Here is an 18,470-nt window from a genome sequence, read left to right as displayed (position 1 = left end):
GATACAATATATATAATATAATAATTATTATTAGTAAATAAAAAATAAACATAAATTTTGGAACAAATGGTGGCATTTTTAAACTAAAAAGACGAGTTTCTATAATACAATCAAATTTTAATTTAAATAAATAAATTTAAACCAAATATTAATTTTAAACCAAGGAAATTATTTTTTACCAAAAAAGTCGAATTTTTAACAAATTCCATATATTTCTAACCTTTTCCCAGAGGTGAAATGAAATCTGATCCCTTAAATTCCTTGAAACTTTTCAAATCTCTTAAAAATGCCTTAAATATCTTGAAATATAAAAACCACTTTAAATCTGTTTTAAAATCCCTATATTTCTTCAGAGATTAAAGTTCCTTACAAAATCCATGGCAAATTTTTAACTCAAGGCAAATTTTTTTATTTTTTCACAAGTTCTTCGTTAAAATATCTTATTGGGGGCATTCAAAATCCCCTAAAATGACAAAAATCTTTAGAAAACTTTTAAAATTGATTAACATCCATTAAAATTCCCTTGGAATCTCTTAAAATATCCTACACTTTTAGTATTTCAGGAACGCATGAAAAATGTTTAATTCCTTAATGCATTAAAATTTTTGAAATTTTTATGACCTGTTGAAACTTGTAAAGATTCTAGAAGACTTTTGCAATGTTTCATTATAAATTAAAAAGAATTTAGGTTCATAAGAAGAATTCAAATAATTTTTTATTTCCAAAAATTATTTTTAAGAGATTATTGAAAAATATTTAAAACAATTTCAACAGATTTTTGAAATTGACAATTAAGAATATGAAAGATTTGAAGGCCATTTTTTCAATTTTGAAGAATTTGAAAAAAAAGTTTAGGAAAAATTTAAAAAATTTTTAAATTGAAAGAGTTGAAAACATTTCCGAAAATTTATCAAATATTTCTTTATTTTTTTCTATACTTCTAAAAGTTTTAAGGATCTTTTAAAAAGATTCGAATTTTTCCTAATATTGAGTAAAATTCTGCAAAATAACAAAATTTTCTCTACACTTTTCTAGATTCTTTTTTGACGTATCTGAAATATTAAAAAATATTTTATTATTATATCAAGAATTTGATGAAAATTATATTTATATAAACTTAATGACAAACTGATCATACTTATTTTCTTGTTCTCAATACTTAGAATTTAATTTGAGTTTGAATTTAAGTATTCAAACAATTTTAACAAAGGAATAGTTATTTAAAATTTTTATATTGTATTATTATTCATATTACTTTTGTATTCTTTATGGTATATAAAAAGTATTAAATTCGTGAATTTGCATTAGTACTTGCGTTAAGTAACTTTGATAATTGTATGACTAAAAATAATATTAAACATGCATTCTACATAAAACATCATCTTAAAAAACGTTTTTTTTTAAATTTATTTAGAAACGTCTATTACGTTTATAAATATAATACAAAAAAATATTAATAAACGGCGATGAAAGAAGGGGGAGGGGTCCAAAGGAAATGTTACCGTCTGTTACAGGGCGGGGGGGGGGGGTAGAAAGGTCGCAAATAATGTAACGTAAAATGTGAACGCTCCCCATCCAATATACATGTAAATAAAATCCCTAAAAGAAGATAAACAACAAAGAAGAAAATATTTCGTACCCTTTCTTAAACAAGTTTCGACGACTTTTTTGCGATTTGCAAACCGTCACAGTGGATATAGTAACATTTGCAATAAAGGCGACCCAGAAATTGGTTTCTGTATTCCTGAGGGAAATCGAGTTTGTTTGTGTCTGACTAGGAACCTATAAGAAAACTCATTGGTCCAGAGATAGATGTCTCTATTGGAAGTAAATTCACGTTATAAAACACCCTACTGTCCACGAAGATGTGTTTTAATATTTAGAAATTTCCATAGAATGACACTTACTGACACCAAAAAAATGAAAGTATCTTTATGATATAAGTTTCTTTCATTCCAATCTTGCGAGCACTGTTTTGGAATATTTTAACGCTGAAGAAAAATCATTCGTCAGAACAGAAGGTAGTCATATTTTATTCAAATACATTTCGTGACCTGTTTTTATTCCAATTGTCTGTTTTAATGTAAATAGGTTGAGCGAGAATTAAACAATTTTCGTGTAACTTTTCATTGTACTTCTACAATTAAATGTAATCTTCTCGGCTTTATTAGTGATGCGAACATGTTCTTGAATTTTTTGTACTTAATATTCCTTTCATTTTTTTAAAATTTACTTTTTATAAAATATTTTGACTGAGAAGGAACTTTTCTACATTTTTCAATTCAAAGGGATGCAAATAAATTGTATCCAGGTTAAGCTTCTTTCAAATGAAATAATAATAATAATTTTGTATTATGTTTATTCTTTTATCATAACCAATTACATTTGAAATCAAGAACAATTTAAGGAAAAGTCTAGGTCAGGTTGTCAGAATAATTTTCATTTTAATATATAATTCTAAAGTGAAAATAAACCGATACTTATTTTATAGTATGAACATAATTTTATGTTTTGATATTTATAATGATTGCAAGATTAATTTAAAATTCTCAAAAAATGAAAAAAAAAAATCTGTAACATACAGTATTTTTCAATCTCATTCAGTTGATCGCAAATAATACTCTGACAAATTTCACAAGTAATAAAATAGCAATTATCTTGTAAAATACTGCTTCACATTGGGATTCAAGAAAAATCGAATTTTCTAAAAAATGCTTCCAAAATACCGCAGCCTCATTTGTGATATGTTGCATTGTTTATTAGAAAAAATTGAAAATTACATTCGAAAAAATGTTCACGTCCTAAAAGATGTTTTAGTCAGTATAAAAAAAAAAGATAAAATTTTAATTAAAAATGGTTTTTAACATTAGGAAATTATTCTGTTCTCAAAATTTTGCAACCTGAGTATATTTTTTTTTAACTTTTGCATGTATTCAAAAAGATGATAAAAATGAAATTATTGTAAAAAACTTAAAATAGCTAGTTTCAGAAATGTAAAGAATAGACTGCCGGTAACGGTAAAAAATATCCATTCCACTAACAACAAAATTACTGGTATTGACATATTTAAAAAAGGATTGTTAATTTTCGAATATTTTAAAATAATATTTTAAAGTTTTTAAAAAGGATTTTGAAGGTTTTAAGATAATGCATTTTTTTCAAGATAATTTAATTTAGATTAATTTAAATAAAATATATAAAAATATGTAAAAAGATTAAAAATGTTTTCCTATAATTTCGGAAAGGAATGTAGAAGATTTCAACGAGAAATTTTTCACTTCTGCATAGTTACAACATTTCAGGAAAAATTCTAATAAATTTAAAAGATATAAAAAGTTTTAAAAGGATAAAAAATAATTTTATTTAAAACAAAATGCAGATTTCGAACACACGGCTTAGAAGTTGTCTAAGAATTTGGTAAGGTTTCAGGAGAATAAAAAAATTTCCTTAAGATATCTGACAATTTTTAATGATTTTTTATATTTGAAAATTAATTTTTATAGAATATACTATAAGATTTCAAAACATTCATAAATTATTAATAGCAATTTCTTTTATTTGGGTTTATAAAACTCAGTCTCATTCAGATAGAAAAGTCTATAATATCACGCAAAATATTTTTTATTCTTAAATGTTGTTATCCATATTTGATATAACTTTCAAAAGATTTTTGACATTCCAGTACGTGAGAACAAAATTCTCTGTATAGCAATATCGAGCATGCAAGCAATATTTAAAAGAGCAATAATAGGGTAATTAATGTGTATAAAAATGCTTATTGTAAATATAAGAAAATTATTTTTTGTGTAAAGTCCACTGAAAATTGCTGTAAAAAATTAGCTGAGAATTTAAAACAAGGCGCAAAATTGTTTAAAGCCCAGGCTAAGAAATGCGTCGCAGAATTAGTTGAGAAATGCGCTAAATTTGCAAACCACTGCCGAAAGGAGGAGCAAAGGCAGATAAAACCATGAAAATGAAAAATGCTGAAAAAAACAGAAAGAACAAAAATCTAAATACCGACAAAAAGAGAACAAAAATGTATGAAGTACAACTGTAGAACTGAACAAGTTTTATTGAGATAAATAATTTAAACAATTAAATTAGTTCAATTGATCTTCCTGCCAATCTCCAGCTGTTCAAAAATTTTGTCATTTTTTAATGAATTTGTTTTTTGCTGTTGTTATTGTTCAACATTAATTTTATAACTGAAAATTTGGCTACTTCATTTTTGGTTAAAAAGTTATAGCTTTTATTTGAAAATTCATACTTTCGAGATAAAAAATTAAACTATCTTGGAGAAATATTGCCTTATTTGGAAAATATTTAATCTTTTTTTGTTAGAAATAGAACTGGTTGAAAAATAATCTTTTTTCGTTAAGGATGCAACTAAATTGTTAAAAGTTGAACTACTACGTAAAAAATTTGTTTGTTAGAAAAATGATCTATGTTGATGAACATTATTATTTTGTTTGAAAATTTTTGTGTGTTGTTAGATTTTGTTTTTAAATTGTCGTTGAGAATTTATCTTCTTGGTTGAAAATATATTTCTTGAAAAATAATCTTTTTTGGTCAACGATTTAACTATTTTGTTTTAAATTTGTCAATTGATTATTTTTTTTTTAATTTTGGATTGAAATATCCACTATTAAATTTTTAGTTGATAATTTATCCTTTTTGTTAAAAATGTAACTATTTGGTTGATGATTAACTTTTTTGTTGAAATTGAGACACCTCTCAAAATTTCAAATTTTTTTCGAATTTTCTCAAGTATCTTAGAAAAATTATATTTCTACAACCTTAAAAACAAATGAATATCGAGAGTAAATAGTTTTTTGAAATTTCTATTTTGGATTAAAAATGATTTTCCCCTCAAATAAAAAAAAGTATACATGCGCGTAAAGGACGAGAATTTTTTTTGTTTTGTTTAGTAATCTGATGTCACTAGTTTTGTGAGAATCAATGAGCGTTCCTCTATTCTGAACTTCGTAATGAAGCAAGTTCCTCTCTGGACTATACTCGTGACTTTATTAATGGGAGGGCATTCCAGTGCTAATGAGCTTGATTGTTGCACATGCCTATCCCATTTTGATATATGTTTCGGAAGTTGCCCAATTTCCAAATTGCCGTAAACAGTACATTGCCAAAATTTCAAATCCCCTAAAGAAATTTTTCCTGTTAGAATAATTTTTTGTTTTATGTGAAATATTTATTGTCAAGTGTACTATTACATTTTTTCGGGAATTTGAGAACTCGAAATTTTACTAATTTCGTAAATTGACACTTATCAGGAATTAGAAAATTTGGGTTTTAAAAATGCCTGCAATATATAATTTCGAGAAACTTTTCGACACTTGAATTTGCTTTCAAGAATTTTCATTTTTCAGGAAATTTCTGTTTCGGTATTTTTCAACATGCACGATTTTGAAAATTCCGCAAAATTATTTTATCACGACGTTTCAAGTCCAGTTTTTCTTCTAGATGTTATCATGAATGTGACTTAAAATCGTGTTTCTAGAAACTGGGATGGGAAAAAAGAGATAGGAATAAGAGATGATGGGGTGTTAGGGATAAAGAGGAGGAGTTGGTGCAAGCAGATAGGAAGGCTGCAAAGTCGGACCTGTTCGCGCATTACGAATACGGCTATCTATTCCCGAAGGAGGTATACGCGTTGCACTACTATTCAGCATATTTCTCCTCTTGAGAAGACAGAAGAAAAGAGAGATTACCTGAAATAAAGAGGTGCAAATTTAAATTAAACGTGGAATTTAAATTAATAAACTTGCACTACGTTTCGTAATTTTTTTTCCAGTGGGAATTCACTCGTCGAAAAACGCTTATGGAGTAATCCCTATTATTACACTTAAAGTCCCATATAATAACAGTTTGGGGGGTTGCCTCGCACTGGCCTTGCTACTAAATCGTTATCCTTAAAATGTAAGCAGTCAGAGCCGCCTAAACAGTTTCTAATTTTAAAGCAAAATATTGCGCAATATACTTCACTAAGTACTCGCGCACTGCGGCCCTTCCGAGGCGAGTTGCAAACGCCTCTCGCCCTGGCGCCTGAGAAACTGCGTGGACCACAAATTCTAGGAATTACAAAACCGAACCGGCTACAAAATTTATGCCTCAGATTTTATGTGAAAAATTTGGAACACATTTGAAAATTTTTATTTGGTTTTTGAGACTTTGGGGCTGATAACGACTGCTTTTCCTGACAGCTAGTAGGATGAAACTTTATTTTCAATCATTTACCTTCAATATCTATAACATTCATTAATTAAATTTTAGACAAAAAACTTGGAACACATTTAAGAATTTTTTGTCTTTAACTTTTGAGACTTAGGGGTTGATAACGACTGCTTTTCCCGACAGCTAGGGGGGGGGGGGTGACACTTTCTTTTCAATTATTCACCGTCATAATCCACAATACCCATGTCTCAGGTTTTAGGTAAGAAACTTAGAAAACATTTCCAATTTTTTAAACGATTTTTCAGGCTTAAAAGTTGAAAACGACTGCTTTCTCCGGCAGCTGCGGTGATGATATATGAGGGGAAAAACTGCTAACATTTTATTGTTTATTATCATAATTAAACACTCAATTTAAATTACAACATCAATAAATAGTTTTCTACCCAGTTCAAATTGAACTCGAGATTAAACTATTTTGTTCAGTATTTTTTGATCAATATTTATTATAATAAAAATATTGAATAATATTGACATCTTAACAATTATAATTTTGTAAGAAAAATGATCATGAGAAATATTTTTATTATGGATGTGTATTAAACTTTTATAATGTAATTTTTCGCTGTGAGGTCATAGAATGAAAATTTTCTGCACAAAATTTTGATATAGCATTTAGTAATTGAAATAATTGTTGTTTCTGGCTATTTTATGAATGTCACCACGTAGTTCAACATTTTACATGTTTTTATTTTCAGCCAAAATTGTATAGAATTTCTAGTACTAAAGCAGAAAAACGTTATGAAATTATAATAAATTTTTATTCAACAATTGTCACACGATTTTCAAATACAAACTATATTGAATTTCAAAATGTAATTCTATTTGTTTAGGAACAAATTTTATGGAAATTTAAGAAAAATTACAAGTATACTTGTGAGATTTAGCTTAACTTGAAACTGGATTGTAGAAAATTTGTATTATTTAAATAAGAATTCCTTTGAATTTTTATATAACAAAGTTCATTAAAATTGGTAGAAGTAGGTATTTTGCAAAATTCAATTAAAATTGAAAAGAAATTCCATAGAAATTAATTTCTAATATTAAATTCAAGAGAAATTTTACGAACTAATTCGGATGTTACGACTTTTGGTATAGAAATACGAGTAGTTTCAGAATAAAATGTTATTCAAATAAAATTCACGACACTGTAAGATTTCCGAATAATAATTTATTCATATAATAATTTGTTTGTATTTATTTATTATAATTTATTTTTTATTTATTATTTATCAATAATAACAATTTATTCTAGAATAAATAATTCGCAAATTGAAAAATTCCCGAATAAGAAAATTCTCCAATAATAAAATTCTCGAACCGTTTATAATATCACCAAATTGAAAAATTTTCGAATAATATAATTCTCGGACAACTAAAGAATCTAGTAAAATAAAATTCCCGAAACTGTGAAAATCCCGAATTGGGAAATTCTCGAAAAATAGAATCCCCAAATAATAAAATTCCTGAAGAGTTTATAATATTGTCGATATGAAAAATTTTTTAATAATAAATTTTCTGACAGAAAATTCCTGAATTATTAAATATCCGAACTATAATATTCCCGAATTTTAACAATCAGAAAAATTTTTCAAGCAACATTTTTTACACAGAAAAATAATTTTTTTAATTATTATTTTTTTCAATTTAAACAATGAAACAATGATTTAAAAAATTTAAACATAAATAAAACTTCTTTGATAAGAATATTTGATTATTGTATTTTTTCTAAATTTACTAATTAAAAAAAATGTTTAACTGCTGGAATTTTCTAGTTCGTATATTTTATAATTCGGCAATTTTCTTTCCGAAATTTTACTATCCGGGAATTTATAAAATCGGTAATATTATAAACTGTCCAGAATTTCATTATTCAGAAATGTTCTAATTCGGTAATATTATAAACCGTTCGGTAATTTTATTATTCGGGAGTTTTAAAATTGGTCAATTTAATATATTTATAAAAAATCTACATTATATGCAATCTAATAAAAATAGAATATAAAATATATAAAGATATTGGAAAATATAATTGAATTTCAGAAAATAAGGCTTTTAAGATTACATTTTTTTTCAATTTTCTTCAATTTTCTAGTCTCATATCTCTCAGTTTTCTACTTCACACTCTTCGCATTTCAAAGGCTTTTAGATATTAAATTAACATATATTTTTTTTAAATCTGACAACTGCAAAATATTGGTTTGCTCTAAATTCAAATATAAATATAAATATTTAAATATGCTCTTAAATTTAATATCAGTTTCTAAGTGAAGTTTGACGTCTTCTATAATTAATTAAATTGATTAACTTTACTTACATCGTAACCGGAAAATTCTCCTTTGCCTGGAGGTCCTGGAGGTCCTTGAGCTCCCTTTTCGCCTGGAATTCCATCTCTTCCAGGATCGCCCTTTTGACCCTGAGATCCTTCTGGCCCAGTCATTCCAATATCACCTTTATCCCCCTTTTGCCCTAAAGGACCCTGTTGTCCTCTCTCCCCTGGAGGTCCAGCAGCACCCTAAACAAATAAATTCAAATTCAAAAACCTGTCCTAAAATTCAAACTTCACATCCGCATCAAAAAATGTCTTATTATCTTAAAACTCTTTTGGAAAAAATTCAGTAAAGCACCCACGTTATGACTAAATCTCTTCCAGTAATCGCTAACCATGACGCCATAGATATCAAGGAATAATTACAATATTCGAATGACCATTTTTGCTACCGAATGACCATTTTTATTATCAAGGGAGAGGATTTTTCGAATATTTCACTCGTAAAGGGTCAAGCAACAAAGTTTACTGTGGATAATAAAAGCAGTGGAAGAAATCGACATTTCAGAGCGCATTGCAGGGCGACGTATAAAATTATGGAATAGTGATATATGTAGGTATATATATATATAGTTATACGGAACGCAGTAGGACGGTTGCTTGAGATTTATTGACATTCGGCAAAATGGAGAAAAATATCTTAGATTCGATCTTCCAGTACCGTGAGTCCCATTTGTCCCTGTTTTCCTTCCTTTCCAGCTATTCCAGCTTCTCCTTTGGGACCCTGAATCATTTTCGGCATCGTAAAGGACGTCAGCAAAGCTGTAGCATTACAGCTGCAATTTCCCTGGTCACCTTTCGGACCTGGCGGACCTCTTGGCATATTCACTATATATTCCTAAAATTAAATCATTTTTTAAATTAAAAAAGAAAAATCATCCCTTAACTTAATCAAATTTCCACCGAAAACGAAAATATTCTTTTATCTCTATTATTTTCAAATACAGAATCACTCATCAATTCAAACAATTAAAAAATTTTTCTCTAAAAGGAAACCTGATGCAAAAAGTGTATACAATTCTTTGATTCATTAAGGCTCTTAAAATGACTTGGGCTTTCTCTAGATCTGTAATACGTCTACGAGAATGCATCTTTTAATGTAATATTTTAACCATATAATATAAAGGAAATTATACAGTACAGAACGTGGAGATTTTTTTGAAAAATGTTTTTGTTGTTTTTTGTTTGTAATTGAAAACTGAGTGTTTTTATGCGCCTGTAAAATAAAACACGCTAGCTATTGTGTAAGCCGGGCTGCAGTCCCATGATCTAGTTTTAAGTCGCACAAAAACTGCAGGAAGCGTATCTTCTAGTAAAAAAAGAGTACCACTTGGTATTTACCAAATATGTATTGCTAGTATTTACCCAGGCGGAAAAATTATATATAGTTTGTATATAGTCTAAAGATTTATATATAATATTCATTTGTTTTATACAAAAAATGTATAAAACAAATGAATATTATATATAATACTTCACACTATATACAAACTATATAGAATATTTCCGCCTGGGTATCTAGCAAAATAAGGCAATTGGATTTTGTGGGCGGAGCTTCTGTCCAGCAGCCTTATAAAAGAACATTTTTTTAAATTAAAGTACTCAAATTCGGCAGTAAGGTTTTAAAAATATTTGATAAATATCTACTTTTTCAATTGATTATTATTTATGAATTTATTATTTTAAACACTGCACTAAATTTCGATGGTAAATTACGAAAAAGATAACTTCCTTACCAAGCACAAAGGAGTATATTATATATTTTTGAACAAGTGTAATTATACAATATGGGTTCAAAAAATATTTAACGCTTTTTTCTAAAAATTTGAACTCCCCGCCCCCTAAGTAACGTTTTTTATAGTAAGTGCATATAATTTTAAGATTAGCGTCACGCTCGAGGTGAGCCCCCCCCCCCCTAAAGGCGTTACGTATTTTTTGAACAGACCCTATATTTATTGCTAATATTGCTAGTATTGCTGATATTGCTAGTATCGCTAGTAGCTTTATAAAATAATTTTTTTGTAAATAAATGTACCGAAATTCTTTAGAAAGATTTTAGAAGTATATGATAAATATCTACCTTTAAAATGATTATTATTGATTAATTAATTTTTTTTTAAATTTATTATTTTTTTTTATTATTTTAAATTTCAATTGTGAGTAACGAAAAAGGTGACTTTCTTACCATCATACATATTATATATTTTTGGAAAAGTATAATTATATTAATTTCGATCTCAGACTTAAGATGGTTAAAGCCTAATACATGAAAGGCATTATATATCATTATTATTGCTAATATTGCTAGTATTGATAGTATTGTTAGTATCGCGAGTATTTATGAAGTAAAATGAGGCAATTGAATTTTGTGGGTAGAGTTTCTGCCCAAAAGCCTTATAAGATAATATTTTTTGTTCAATCAACTTTTTAAATTGATTGATATTTATTAATTTATAATTTTAAACACTGCACTAAATTTGTATCGTAAGTTACGAAGAAGATAACTTCCTTAGTAGCACACAGGAGGATATTATGTATTTTTTGAAAATTTATTATTTGCATTAATATTATCGTATTATATTATATATTACAGGCATAAAAAACATTCAATTCTCAATTAGAAAAAAAAACAACAGGAATATTTTTCGAAGAAATCTCTACGTACTATTGAAACCGTTCGAAATTCAGTACACATACAAAGTATACTCTAGGGATATTTTAAGAATAATAAAAAATTTGGAAAATACCATTCGTTTAATAATATCCAATTGCAAATCAGAACGGGTCGGTAGCAACGTTTTTATAGTTTTACTGAGAAAAAAAATTGGGGGGACTTCAAATGTAAATTAACTTCCGACAAGAAAGTTGTTCTATATAGCTGAGAGGAAATTTCTGGAAAGTTTTAGAGAGATTCATTAAAAATTGAGGGAAATATGTATTTTGTAAACTAGTACTCGACGCTGTAACGATTATACAGTTAAGACTGAGCCCCGTTGGGCTGGGTACGGCGCAGCATCGTGCACAATTTTACGAAGTACATATTTTCGCCAATTTTTAATTAATCTATCTAAAACTTTCCAGAAATCTTCCTTCCACTATATACAACAACTTTCTTCGTGGAAGTTATTTTTAATTTGAAGTTTCCTCAATACTCTTTGTCGGCGAAACTAGAAAAACGTAATCGAACCATCCTAATTTGAAATTAAATATTATTAAACAAAAGGTAATTTCCAACCTTTTCATTATTTTGTAGGCATCTCGAGAGTATAATTTACATGTCTAAAAAATTTCAAACCCTTTCAATTATATTTGGCCGACTCATGACGATTATCGCATTATTCACTTATTGATTTTCGGGAAAATGTTTTCAGTTTAAAATTTTTACTATTAAAAATAATCATCGGAGCAAAAAAAAGGTTAATGGGAAAAAGTCTCTGCTTGTTATTCTGTACAAGCCAATGATAAAAAAAATTTTGCGAATTAAGGAATTTTCTTGTATTTAGATTTGGGGGCCAATTGTTCTAGTCACTTTGAAAAAAGAATTTAAAAACATGAGAGAGACAAACGAAGAAAATATGAAAGTTTAATAACGGAAGTTGAGTTGAAAAGAGGGAAATATTGTGCTCACCTCATCGTTAAGGTCGAAGCCGTTTCCTGGAGGACCTGGAGGTCCCGGAGGGCCTCTCACAGTTTCACCCTTGTCACCTTTGTCACCCTTTTCGCCTTTCATACCTCTGACTATAAACGAGGTATCATTTTTAAAAAGTCCTGGCGCCGTCAATGGACGATTCTCGACCGTTTCAAAAACGTACTTACCATCCGGGTTAGGGGGTGGGGGTGTAATAAGCGGGGGTGGATTAACTTCCTCGTCCGTCTCCTCATCCTCATCAGAGCCAACCTGCAAAAAGAAGAAATTGTTATCCATTGCTCTCCTTTGCTTCAGTCGTGCGTCGGATGTTACCTGCAGGATGGGCTATATTAAAATTTAAAGTTAGTTCATAAGCAGAAGTTTTAGTGCTCTAGAAGAGAAGAGAGAAAATGAGCTGCTTAATTCAGTTGGAGCCCATGAAATGTTCAAATACAGAGGAGAAATTAAAAACGAATTTTTAATTGTTGCTGTCCAGCAATGATAACTTTTTTTTGTTTACTTAGAATCTTAAAGAGTTATTTTAGTATTGAGCAAGGGTTATAACAGATATTTTGTTACTAATTTTTAATTACAGTATGTGCTTTCTGAGAATAAAATTAATACTGGTCACTACCCAGTATATTTATTATTTATACTAGCAATTTTATGCACTTTAGAGCGCGTGGAAAATATTAAGCTGCTAAATAATAATATATAAATATAAAGAAAGGTTACTATAATTCAAAATTGTTATTTTACAGTTTAATAATTTCAACCGAATTTTTTTCTGAGGCATGGTTTTATATTTCATTGAAGAATTTTGTATTTCTTTTCAGATAAATGTGGAAAGGGGCTTGGGAAGTTGGAAAGCTAGCTTAAAAATATTCAGTTTTTAATGATTTTCGGAAATTAATTCATTTTGAAGGATTTCAATTCAAAGTCATTATATAAATCAATAGTGAAATTTCAAATATGCATCAATATTAGGTTAATAATTTTGATTATTCTATTCCTTTGAATTATTTTCATTTTTTGAATGTTATGTGATCCTTTTGATTCTTTCGAGTTGCTGAGAATGCATTTAAACTCCTGCAAAAAATCCCTGAATTCCTTGCATTATTTTGAAATCCTTGAAATTTCCCCAATCATCTGTATTCCTTGAATTTCAGGGACTTCAAAATAATGCAATGAATCAATAAAAGTGCGGGAATTTAGGGATTTTAAAGAATTTAGACTATTTAAAGAACTTAGATGAATATAAGGAATACTAGGATTTAAAAAATTTCAGAAGGGAATTCCGGAAATTTCAATTATTTCAGGAATGTCCTGAATTTTAAAAATTTCAAGGAATTCAAAATAATGCAGAGAGTTCAGAAGAAGTAAAGGAATTTAGGGAGAACAAAAAAAATCAGAATGTTCAAGGAATTTAGATGAATATAAGGAATTAGGAGATTTCAAAGAATTCAGAATACTTGAGGAATTCAGGAAATTTACATTATTTCAAGAAATCTAAAAATTCCAATGAATTCAAAATAATGCAAAGAATTCAGAAGAAAGAGATATTTCGGGTTTCACTCGTGTAAAAAACTACTACGAATTGTTTGCCGACGTTTCGTGAACATTGCAGTTCACATCTTCAGGGCTGACCTGAAACTGATTTAGGGATTAGAATGGATTCAGAATATTTGAAATCGTTAGAACTTTCTCAGTCATCTAAATTCCCTAAATTTCAAGGACTACAAAATACTGCAAAGAACTCAGAAGAAGTGCAGGGATTCAGAGATTTGAAAAAATAAGAATATTCAAGGGATTCAGATTCATTTGAATAAATGGAGGGCTTTTAAATCATTCAGAATATTGGAGCAATTCAGGAAATTTAAAGTATTACAGAGATTTCCTGAATTATGAGAATTTCCGGACTTCCAAGGAATTCAAAGAATTCTAAATATTCAAGGGATTCAGATAAATAGAAAAAAATAAGGCGTTTTAAAGAATTTAGAATATTTTTGGAATTCAGAAAATTTAAAGTATTGCAGAAATTTCTTGAATTATGAGAATTTCCGGAATTCCACGGAATTAAAAGAATTCCGAATATTCAAGAAAATCCGATGAATTAAAGAAATTAAAGGATTTGAAAGAATTCAGTAAATGTAAAGTATTTCCGAAATTTCCTGAATTCTGAGAAATCCAAGGACTACAAAATAATGAAAAGAATTAATAGGAATTCAGAAGGATTGACGGAATTCACGAAAATCTATTAATTTTGGGACTTAAAAGACTTCAGGGGATTTAGGGTATTCGAAGAATTCTAGGAATTTACAATATTCATAGAATTCAGAATATGAATTAAGTCTTTAAAAGTGTACAAGTTTGAGTCACATGCTGTTTTAAATTGAAGACAATGAATTGAGATTTATGCAATTAATAAAAGTTTTCAATTTTGAATAGCTTCAATTTAAATGTTCATTTAAGCAATTGTAGACATTTTAGGTTAAAATAATTCTTTCACTACTCATTCTTTCTAATAGTTTTTTCAACTACAAAATATAATTATTTTCGAATAATATAATGTTTCGACAAATATGCTTTCAATTCGAAATTATTTAATTTTAAAAGATTCCACTTTGGGATAATGTAATGCCGAAGAAATAACATTTTAAAATTTTGAAAGACTTAGGGGAAAGTTATAAACTTTCTATAAGGTTTAAAATCATTCGAAATTTTGATATAGTCAATTAAGAAGGTTAAGGAATCGAATTCTGCTTAAAATATAATTTTTCAATTGTAATAGATTTCGAAAATCTGATTATTTTTACTGCAACTATTATTAGAATCCAAAAAGGTTAAAGTATTCTTATATATTACAAGTATTTTAGGGAATGTGTATAATAAAAACGTTAATGTTTTTTTTTCTCTTGAGAGCAGAATTAAACTTTATGAGATTAAGTTCAGAAATTTTTGGGATGACGTAAGAGCACAATTTTTCTAAATCTTCGCTGAGTTTCAGGTAAAAACAAAGTTTCAGGAGCACAATTTTGCAGTCGTTCAAGCTGAAACAACATAGTAATTTTATAAATTGTAAACTCGTAACTCCCCCATAATCCGTGTAAAGCTTCACCTCGTGCAGTGAAGAGGAAAAAGTTTCTGGACCAACCTTACTGCTACTATCGTTTAGTGTCTGTAAAACTTTGATGATAAAATATTCTGAAAATAGAGATTTTCATACCTTCTACAAAATTCAGTAAAAGAACTTTAAAATTTTCTTCGAGATATTATTTAGAAATATAAAATTATAAACTTGTTTTTTAAAACTCAGTTAATCAAATTCAATATTAGTTTTGCGAGAGATTATTTATTAAATAAACTCAATTTCCGATACAAGAACCCCCGGCTTACGATGTACCTAGAACTGATACTCTCCGTAGTTTCATGATGATAGGAGCCGCGGGGCAGCAAGCGAGGATACGCTCAGTTAAGCGTGACAAATAGTTTGAAGGTCACACTCTCAGTGCGTTAGTTGCATCATGTTGCGTCATGATTCCAAACGCAAAACAAGTGAATCGTGTAGCCCTGCTTGTTTATGTCTGGATTGCTCCGAATGAGAATCAAGGCCAATGCAACTCATGGCGAAACCGTTCTAATATCGGGAGTTAAGTATATTTCGGTTTTAAAATATTCAATATGATTAGATTTCCTATAACATCTTACTAAGTCTGTCTGAATTGTAAGGAAAATGCGAATAAAGTGTTGAGATAACACTTTATCAGAAAATGAATCATATTTTAAGAGGAAATATAATTTCTGAAACAATATATATATATATATATATATATATAATTTGTATATAATTGGAATTTTTTCTGCAAATCGAAAAGACATGTATCGCCTAATTTCCTCTAAAAAATAAAATTATTATTGTTTCTAGTAATTTTTGCTTAGAATAGAGTAGGAAAGTCGCGGTTTTTCCGAAGTTTTCAACATATTATCAACTTTTCGGCCACAGCGGTCCATCATTTAATTCAAGTTAACAAACCTAATTGTATAAACAATTTCGTCTTATTTTTAATAATATTGTTTTTGAATAATGCTACAATTTTTATAGACAGTTGTTTTATCAAGAAACCTGGTTATTATCAACAGTATCTTTTACCTCATCGAGGACAGTCTTAGATCAGAAGCAACCTGTTCTTTCTATCAATATCAGTACATAAATACAAGAGTACATACTCATAAAATTCAAAGGACTTCCTCTAATCCTCAGTTAGTTTCTGCTCTAGAAAACATTTGAACTCGAACTTTCTGCCTAAGATTCGAAAACTACCTTCCGTTTTCTTATTTCCTGTCCTTTGAAGCACAAATAATTCCTTGCTTTGTTGTAAAAGTAAAGTGAAAATAAATAAAAATTTAAAAAAAATCAGTTCTATAGCAAGCGAGTATTATTAGAAAATCTTAGAAATATATTTATTTTTATACAAATTATTGATTTTAATTAATTATTCTCATTCCCATCTAAATAAAAAAGTGCTGTAACGATATGTCTCGAAAATCTTGCAATTATTTTTTATTAAAAATCTGATACGCTTTTGAATAAGCTGCTATTGCTCAATTTATCAAATTTAAGGTTGAATTCATCGAGGGGGTATTCACTTGCATACTACTCCATAAACTTATCGCGCAGCAATTGCATAATAACGCGTAATAATGATCAATATTGCGTAATCGATTTAGTACTTAAAATATGGAAATATGCAATATTTGCGCGTTTCAAAGAATTCTAACTGAAATTACTCTAGCCCAATAATTTGTGGAATGTAGAAGTAATTAATTGTCACCTTTGTGAATTATTAGGGGAATTTCCAGAGCGGGTTTTTTTTTAAAGTACCCAATTATTTACGCGTATGTAAAAACGAATAATTAAAATGAAAGTAAATCATTTCTAGTTCAACTTGGACCGGAAACTCAGAAATTGTAGTAATTGTAATTAAATCCAAAAATGATGAAGGAGAATTAAAGTTGCAAAAAAATATTTCTATAAATATTAATAAGTATTAAGCATTTAATTAAATATAGATTAGAATAATTTATTTATTTAAGATTTCAGCAGTCCTGTTTAAAAAATAGGTGAAGCGAAATTCTCTAAAATCTTTATCTTTTATTCTTGAATTCATCATTGAAATTTTCAGCAATTTTGTGAATTGATGTTCGCAAATGAGGAATTTTAATTTTAAAATTCAGAACCTCCTGACCATATCAAATGAGATTATATGCACTTGTCTATTATTAAAGACTAAGAATTTTCTGTATCATCAATTTATTAAATTAAAATTTCCAAATGCGTAAATTTCTTTGAGGAAAAAATTTATTTCTGAATATTTTTAAAAATTATTAATAGAATAGAGAGTTTTAATGGTAACTGTTTTTTTTCAGATGTGGAAATAATATTCTGTTCATAAGATTTTACTACATCTCTCTAATTTGATAATAACAATAATAAAACCATAATTTAACATTTGAAAAGTTAAAATTTTTTTAACCAACTGTAGATAGTTTAAGATTTTAAAATAAAATCTGAAAGTTTTTTAAGGATTTTGAAAAGTTTGAGATAATAAAATGTTGTTTTTAAGATTCCAGGGAAAATTAAAAATGATTTATTATTCTTAAATATTTGAAAACATTTCAAATATTTTAATAAAATTACTGGAAAGAATGTAGGCAATTTTAAAGCTATAAAATTAAGTTTCAACTTGAAAAGATTTCAAAGAATTCAAAGCAAAATGTAAATTTTTGAAAATTTCTAACCAAAAAATTAGAGGCTTTTTCAGCATTCTGAATGGTTTCAAAAGAATGAACAAATTTCTTAAGATTCCTGGGAAAATTTTATATTATTTTTTATTGTGCAATATTTTTGTTAAGGAAATATTTGAAAAGATTTTAAAGCATTCCAGAAGATTCTCGAAATTGTAAAAAAAGAATCTGGAAGATTTTAAGGCAATTCTTTTAACTTCGCAAAAATGTCATTAGATACCTGGGAATATTGAATGTGATTCTATATATTGAGAAACTAATTTGAAGAGAATATTGAAAAATATTTTAAAACATTAAAAATTATTTTTACAATTGTTAAAAGTAAATCCGAAAGACTTCAAGACCATTTAGGAATGATTCAAAAAACTTAACATATATTTAGGAATTTTAGAATTTAAGATTTTGAAAGATTTCCGAAAATATATCAAATATTTTTTTAATGCTCTTAGCCTCAAATAGTCC

General features: G+C 27.9%; 1 protein-coding gene across 1 annotated transcript in view; it reads right to left on the bottom strand.

Moving 5' to 3' along the window:
- The window catches only part of LOC117170239 (collagen alpha-1(XVIII) chain-like), a 611,475-nt gene that overhangs the window by 28,900 nt on the left and 564,105 nt on the right, over positions 1-18,470 (bottom strand). Inside the window, 4 exon segments of the mRNA XM_033356868.1 lie at positions 8,564-8,761; positions 9,237-9,413; positions 12,204-12,309; positions 12,388-12,473. Of these exon segments, the coding sequence (XP_033212759.1) occupies positions 8,564-8,761; positions 9,237-9,413; positions 12,204-12,309; positions 12,388-12,473 (567 nt within the window).

Source organism: Belonocnema kinseyi, chromosome 3 (assembly GCF_010883055.1).
Source record: "Belonocnema kinseyi isolate 2016_QV_RU_SX_M_011 chromosome 3, B_treatae_v1, whole genome shotgun sequence".
NCBI lineage: Eukaryota > Metazoa > Arthropoda > Insecta > Hymenoptera > Cynipidae > Belonocnema > Belonocnema kinseyi.
This window is presented reverse-complemented; position numbering and strand designations above follow the sequence as displayed.